The following is a 7,573-nucleotide window of genomic DNA, read 5'->3' as shown; positions in this document are numbered from 1 at the left end:
TGGGTCCCACATCCCCCAGCCCACGTCCCCCTGCCCTGTCCCCCAGCCCAGCCACGTGGCCCCAGGGCAGTCGCAGCAAGGAGCCAGCTGTGCCACATCCCGACTGTGCCGTGTCCCAGCTGCTGGAGGGGACGGCGTGGGGGGCCGGGTGCTGCTCCCCACTGCTGGATGTGTGCGTGCCGCTGGGCTTTCCTTCCTGCGGCGAGCAAAGCGGTCGCAGCCTTCAGGGAAGTGTTTTGCAATCACCTTCTTCAGAGAGTCACAGCAATTAACGGCACTTGTTTTGAGGAACTAACGGTGAAAGCAGCATGTTAGCAAATGGGCTGAGCACGGCGAGCTGCCAGGAGCCGGAGGCCGGTGCTTGGAGCGGGCGGTAAGCAGCCGCCAGACGCATCAAGCACAGAGGAGAGGTAGAGATGGAGGCAAGGTAGGGATGGTGGTGAGGCAGGGATGGGTTGCATGTTGCTTGGGTCCAGCAGAGCACCTTGTCTGTGACACCGCGGGCTGCTCTGCCCTGTCCCCTGCCTGCGACAGCCGCATGTGCTGGGTGCGTGGGGGTGGTTGCTCCCCCCATTTCCCACACTCTGGATGTCGGCTCAGGGGGGAGAGGAGCTGTGGGCACCCCAGAGCTGGGCACAGCGTGGGCAGCCCCTCCTGGAGCAAGTGCCTGGCACCACCAAGGGCACAGTCGGGACCAGTGCGGGGCACAGGATGAGCCGGTGGCCGAGCAGGGGCAGCCGCCGCACCCAGGGCCATTGCCAGCAGCAGGCAGGGGGTGCAGCCGGAGGGGACACAGGCAGGGGGTGCAGCCGGAGGGGACACAGGCAGGCCCCCACAGCTCTGGCCAGCCCCACTGTGCTGCCATCGTTCATTCGTTTCCCTCTTTCAGCTTACCAGCCCTCTGCCACCCCAAGCCCCAGAGCTAACCCTCCCTGAAACCGCAAATCTCTGCCCGGCAGCGGCTGAAGATACCTGAGATAAAATCAGCACGTGGCTGCTGCCAGGCATGGGGCGTTGTGCCCCGGGATCCCGGGATCGGGGTGCACGGGGCCGAGCGGCGGCGGCAGGCGGTGCCGGAGGGGCCCCCGCCGAACGCCCCACCGCTGCGCTTTTCCCCACCGGTGCCTGCGGGATGCCGAGCCCGGGGGCGGAGGTGTCAGCGCTGCAGAAGGGCTGCAGGGGAGAGGCTGCCGCTGACGGCAAAAGGACATTTTGCTCCAGGAAGCATCGGTGACGGTGGCAGCACGGCTCCTCCAGCCCCTTCCCGGCCCGCCAGGACAAGCCGCTGTGTCCGTTCCGGGTGATGCCAAAGCCACAGAGGAGACCATGGCCAGGCGCGGTGCTGGGACACCCTTCCTGCTGCAGCTCTCCCTGCTCCTGCTCCTCTGCCCGGGTGGTGAGTGGGGTCCATCCCATCCTGCAGCTGCGTCCCCACGCCGGCCCCGCGCAGCCAGCACCCGAAGTGCCAGAGCTGTGGCACACAGGGGCTGTGGGTGGGCAGGAGCGCCGGCGGCATGGCGGGCGCTGGCAGGATGGGGCCAGCAGCCTTGCCCAACGCCTGGCTCTTCCTCTCCAGCTGCTGGGGGGCCCGTCTAAGGGAAGAGGCACTCGTCCCTCTGTCCCGCCTGGTGCTGAGCAGCTGAGGTGGCTTCGTCACAGCCATGCCTTGGATGTGACACATTTTTCCTGCCCACAGGGACCCTGGGCTGTGCCTCGGTGGCCGCGGGCTCACCTGTTGTGCCCCTGGGCTCGGCCGTCACGGCGTCCTGCACCATCCAGAGCGAGCTCTGCCGCGGCTTGGAGCCAGGGAAGGTCCGGATCACCTGGATGCTGGATAACGAGCCTGTGGCTGGGAGCCAGCACCAGGGCCCGGGGGGCACAGAGGTGTCCAACCTCACCCTGCCCCAGTTCAACCACACGGAGGCCAAGCTGTGGTGCTGGGTGGAGTGGAATGGGACCAAGCAGCGTGTCGGCATGGCCGAGATCAGGGCAGGCTGTAAGTCTGCTGCCATCACGGGTCGCTCACGCGTGCATGCATGCATTTCAGAGGTGCAACCTGGCACCAGGGTTTGCACGTCTTCTCCCTGGGACGTGTCTGCCCCAGGCGAGCCGGGTAGAGCTGCTGGGGTGGGAGCAGCAGCCAGAGCTGATGGAGGCTGTTCTGGGGCTCGTCCCAGAGCGCCGCTGCCCGGCAGGCAGGGAAGGTTTGGGGAGCGGTAGCGTGGCAGCCGGGCTCTGCACGGCCAGGCATGGAAGGGGCTGCAGCTCCTTTGCTCAGACTCTTCCCTGGCCACTCTCTCCCAGACCCACCTGCCAAGCCCTTCAACCTCAGCTGTGTCCTGAACCTCAGTGACTATGGGCTGACGTGCCAGTGGGAGCAGGGAGCTAACAGCCACCTCCCCACCAGCATCACCCTGAAGTGTGCCGGGTAAGCCTCAGGGGGTGACATGGTCCCTGGTGTCTGGCCCCCGGTCACCTCTCCTGGCCCTCATCCCCCGCCAAACCACACAGCAAGCCTTGTCCTCCGCCGGAGGGACTCGCAAGCCCACTCTTCTCACCGCCACAGGAGCAGAACCCAGGCGGTGACAGGCTGCACCCCGCAAGGTGGCCACAGCCACTGCACGGTGCCGCGCCAGCTGCTCCAGCTCTACCGGCAAATGGAGATCTGGGTGTCCGCCACCAACGCCCTGGGCACAGCCGAGTCAGAGCATCTCTGCATTGACCCCATGGATGTCGGTGAGTGACGGCCAGAGCCACCCACCTTGCACAGAGGTCAGGGCCCAGGGAAGATCAGCAGCAGCAAGGGAGGCATATTAGAGTGCCATTAAAGCACATCAGACTTCTAGGTCATCTTTTACGGGCAGGTTCCTGTGATAAATGGCTTGCCAGGATGAATAGGTGCCAAAGCTGCATTACAGTGAGCGGTGTGTGCTGGTGGGTTATGAGCCATCAGTTGACCTGCTGCACTCTACAACTCTCTCCAGCAATTGATTACCCATTTATTCAGGAAGTCTATTAATAATATATCCAGTTCCTAGAGACTATTTATAAAAGGAACCTTCCCAGATGGTGCGACTCGTCCTCCCTGCTCTGGACCTGGGGAAGGGCTGCCCATGAACCAGCTGAGCTCACCACAGCTGTGCTGGGCTCTCACCCCTGGGAAGTCCCAAATGTACAGCTTTCCTGGCCATGCACCAGACGCTGGGTCCTGTGGGATCTGTTTTTCCTGCATAAGGGGAGCCCAGTCAGCAGAGAAGCGCCCATGCTGTGCTCCTGAGCATCGCCCTGTGTCCCGGGCAGGGGCACACACCAGCTCACATCCCCTGCAACAAGTCATTCTAAATGTTTCGGCGTGGTTTCCCCCCATCTCTCACCCCTCACCTTGGACAGGCAAGCACCCCAGCTGTGGCTGATGGCATTAACAATGGCCACATAAGAGGCCACTGCCCCGCACACCACCTGCCATGGCACCTTTCCAGCTCTCTCCTGTGCTGTTCCTCCAGCCAAGCTGGACCCCCCGGCCCTGCAGAGCATCCAGTCCATCCCCTTTCAGACCGACTGTGTGGCCCTGGCCTGGGAGGTGGCGAGGACCAACGCACACATGGACCTGCAGTGTGAGCTGCGCTACAGGGCAGCCGAGGAGCCTGCCTGGGCTCTGGTGAGTGCTGCTGGGGCAGTGGGGCCAGGGACCGGGAGCGAGCAGGAGCCAGGACCCTCCCCTCCACTCCGAGCTCTGCAATGGGAGCAGCGGCTTGCCCACATGGGAGGGGGGCAGCAAGGTGTCCCCTTGCACACCCTGAGCAGCACCCACACCTGGGCTGGCCCCTGTGCTGGCTGTGCCCCAACGGCACTCACTCTGGCTGCCACCACGGCTGCCACCAGGTCACCGGCATCGTTGGCCAGTCTGGCACCACGCAGTGCTGCGGCTTCCTCTTCGGCACGCAGTACCACTTCCAGATGCGGTGCCGGCGAAGCACGGCACAGGGCTACTGGAGCGAGTGGAGCCCAGGCAGGAACTACACCACCCATGAGAAAGGTGGGTGCCGAGTCACCCAGCGGTCCCCTCTGCCCAGAGAGGTGGCACAGCCACAGCAGCATGGTCACACTCACCCCTCTCAGCTCCCCGCCCACCCTGCTCCTGTTGCAGCCCCCACAGGGAAGCTGGATGCCTGGTGGAGCACTCGGCCGGCCGGGGCGGGTGGGTGGCTGGAGGTGCAGCTGCGCTGGAAGGTGAGCACGGGCGGGTGGTGGGTGCGTGGGGGCTGCCGGGGCATCGCCCTGGGGACCGAGCATCCCCGCACACCCTGCCTGCACCCAGGCCCCACGGCGCCAGGAGGCGAACGGGCAAGTGCTAGGGTACCGCATCACACTGAGCCCCAGGAGGAGGGGCAGGGACCCCCCCACCATCTGCAACACCACCCACACCCAGTGCAACTTCTCCGCACCCATGGGGACCAGGAGGGTCTATCTCTCAGCCTACAATGCCGCCGGCGAGTCAGCAGCAACCGAGGTCGTCCTCCTGGAGAGGAAAGGTGAGGGCAGTGCAAACCTCGTGTGCCTCAAAACCTCTGCGTGCCCCCCTGGGGCTCTGCACCCCACAGCAGCTCCACAAGGTCTCAAACTGGGTGCTGCTGCCTCACCCCGCCGCGGGAGAGACACCTCCCTGGGTGTGTGACCAGGGGCTCCCGAGCTGCCCACTGGGTGCACAGCCACAGCGAGGAGCAGGGTGGGCTCTGGGTTGGGGGGCACAGGGGGGCGATGCAGCAGGGATGCTCCCCTCTCCCATCATTCTGGCTGGATGCCCCCATGCAGGTCAGCCCCTAGCCGGGCTCCGGGCTGTGCCCAAGGGGGAGCACAGCCTCTGGGTGCAGTGGGAGGCCCCGCCGGCCCCACCACACGCCTACGTCCTGGAGTGGCAGCGGGTGTCCTCGGAGCCCGGCCGCTGCAGCGCCTGCTGGCAGATGGAGCGTGACGGGGCTGCCACTGCAGCCCTCATCCAGGGTAAGCCAGGACCTGCTGGGGGGGTCCCTGCCCTCCTGGTCATCAGTGTGGGGGGTTGTACCTGGGGGCTGGCACCCCTCCCGATTGCCCTGAGCCCACCCCACACCCTCCCTCCTTCCTCTGGATCCACTCCCAGGGTACGGCACAGGGCAGGCAGGCTGGTGCCATGGGGAAGGTCTGGGCAGCCAGACCCCCAGACTCCGGCCCCCCCCTGCTCTCGGTTGCAGATGGCATCGAGCCTTTCCAGCGGTACGACATCTCGGTGTACCCCCTCTACAAGGATGCCATAGGGGTGCCCATCCACACGGCAGCCTACTCCAAGCAGAAGGGTACGTGTGCTCCTAGCAGCCACCCTCGGGGCCCCAGGGGCTCGCTCCCCACCACCCAGCCTTTGCCTTTCAACAAGGAGAGGCAGCCTTTCCCCCACATGTCCCTAAATCAGGGGCTACATGGCAGAGCTCAGCCTACTGGGCTGGACCTTGGCTCGCCTCTGAAGGTGCTCCCAGCTGCACCAAGGCCCACAGGGGCACAGTGTGCGGCAGGGCCTGACGCCCACACCTCCGGAGTGGGACTCACCACTCGGTGCATCCCCCCAGCCAGTTCCGCAGCCTGAGGCAGCGGTTCTGCACAGCGCCTGGTCGCTTGTCCTGCTCCATTTCAGCACCGTCCTATGCCCCAAAGCTCCACCTGAAAAGCATCAGCAAGTCCAGTGCCGAGCTGTGCTGGGACCCAGTGCCGGTTGAGATGCAGAATGGCTTCATCACCAGCTACACCATTTTCTGGGCCAACAGTGATGCAGAAGTGTCCAGTGAGTCCTGTCTGTGTCACCGTGGCCCTGCCTGCCACCACACCTTGATGTGTTGGGTGGGGATGTCAGCAGACTCCATGCCTTCCTCAGAGAGGGTCAGGGGGTGTATGTGAGTCCCGTACAGGACCCCTCACCAGCAGAGACCCAAGGGGTCGTGCAGGTGAGGGGCACCCACCGAGCAGCCCCTGCTGTGCCAACAGCCCCCACATTTCCCCAGGCGCCACCGTGAATCCCTCTCTCAGCTCCTTCATCATCCATGAGCTGAAGCCATCGACCCTGTACAAAGTGCACATCATGGCATCCACAGTTGCTGGCAGCACCAACGGCACCAGCCTGACCCTGGTGACTACAGTGCTAGGTGAGGGGGCGCCGCCACCCGTGGGGTATAGGGACAGGAGGGGACCTGCCAGACCCTGGCCTCATGGCACAGCACAGCCAGAGGTGCCCCACCACAGTTCCCCCTGTGAACCTCTCCCCTGCCCACCTTCCAGATGACACTGAAATCCAGTCCCTCTTCCTGACCCTGGGGATGATCTTTGTCCTGTTCATCCTTTTGCTCATCTGCTTCCAGAAGAATGGGCGGTGAGTACCGAGAGCCACCCTGGGAGTCCCCATCCCCGGTGGCTGCGGTGGCCCTGGCTGTAGCCTGGCTGCTGGGGGGACAGGGTGGATGCAGGGAGTGATGGTGTCCCACTGTGAGCTCGGCAGGAGCAAGACCAGCCCCAGGGCTGCCTGTTTCAGGCCCCCTCGCTGAGTCCCCTTGTCCTGTGGCCACCAGGGTGAAGCAGCAGTTCTGGCCCAGCGTCCCCGACCCTGCCAACAGCAGCCTGGGCAAGTGGGTGCCAGCAGAGCTCCAGCAGGTAGGACCCAGCTGGCGGCTCCCCCTGGCCCCCTGCTCACCACTTAGGCACTGCTTGGTGTGGAAGGCATGGCACCCAGGGCACGAGGCCAAGCTGGGATGGGGAACAGGGGCGCAGGGAGCTTCCCTCGTGTGGTGCCAGCAAGGGGGTGGCACAGGAGGGGCTGCACCCTGCAAACAGGCTGTGACCACACGCCGTTCCCCAGGAGCCTCTGCACATCCCCGGCGTGAGGGAGCCTGGCTTGGCCACCATTTCCACTGTCACGGTGCTCGAAAGGGCAGGGGGGAAGCAGCCCACCACCTGGGGCAAGGAGCCCACCACCTGGGGCAAGGAGCCCACCACCTGGGGCAAGGAGCCCACCACCGAGCCCATCGGCACCTTCCCCGCGCCGCACCTGCCCTACGTGCAGCAGGAGGGTCCCCGCACGCCAGGGCCCGGGAGCAGGCAGACCGTGCAGTACGCGCGGGTGGTGGGCGATGGGTACAAGGGCCAGCAGCAGCCCCCCCCCCGGCTCTACCTGCGCTCCAGCTCCACCCAGCCCCTGCTCCTCGACCCCAGCCCCAGCCCCAAGCCCTACGAGAACCTGTGGTTCCACGGGGCCGCCCCTCAGGGCTGCCCGGGGGACGGGGGGTGCCCCGAGGAGCTGTCCGCCACCTTCCCCCTGCTGCAGGGCCTCCGCATCGGCGGGGCCGAGGAGCTCCACGACTGCCGGGCGTTCTAGGGCCGGGGCCGGGCCTACCCCGGGGCCTGCGGGGGGCCGGGGCCACCCGCCGGGGGCCCGGCTCCCCCGGCCGGTGCTGTGTGCGTCCCCTCCCGCCCCTCCTCTCCCCTCCCGCAATAAACGGGGACGCGCTCAGAACGGCCCGGAGGCTGTGCGGCGGGACGGGCCCGGGGTGGCCGGCGG

At 65.9% G+C, this 7,573-nt stretch overlaps 1 protein-coding gene across 2 annotated transcripts; it reads left to right on the top strand.

Annotated features, from left to right (window-relative positions):
* The first annotated feature begins 244 nt into the window (after window positions 1-244).
* Window positions 245-7,523, top strand: CSF3R (colony stimulating factor 3 receptor). Of its 2 annotated transcripts, none has more exons than XM_037380984.1 (16): window positions 245-427; window positions 1,301-1,396; window positions 1,697-1,996; window positions 2,305-2,428; window positions 2,567-2,736; window positions 3,504-3,658; window positions 3,883-4,036; window positions 4,148-4,230; window positions 4,319-4,532; window positions 4,813-5,001; window positions 5,229-5,330; window positions 5,663-5,809; window positions 6,027-6,167; window positions 6,301-6,391; window positions 6,588-6,669; window positions 6,875-7,523. In XM_037380984.1, exons 2-16 carry the CDS (start codon window positions 1,327-1,329, stop codon window positions 7,388-7,390), a joined length of 2,538 nt encoding a protein of 845 aa, XP_037236881.1. In that variant the 5' UTR covers window positions 245-427; window positions 1,301-1,326; the 3' UTR covers window positions 7,391-7,523. The 2 variants fall into 2 exon arrangements, with proteins under 2 accessions (XP_037236881.1, XP_037236880.1); XM_037380983.1 differs by having other exon boundaries at window positions 246-427; window positions 1,222-1,396.
* Window positions 7,524-7,573: the final 50 nt, after the last annotated feature.

This window comes from Falco rusticolus, chromosome 3 (assembly GCF_015220075.1).
Source record: "Falco rusticolus isolate bFalRus1 chromosome 3, bFalRus1.pri, whole genome shotgun sequence".
Classification (NCBI taxonomy): Eukaryota; Metazoa; Chordata; class Aves; order Falconiformes; family Falconidae; genus Falco; species Falco rusticolus.
This window is presented reverse-complemented; position numbering and strand designations above follow the sequence as displayed.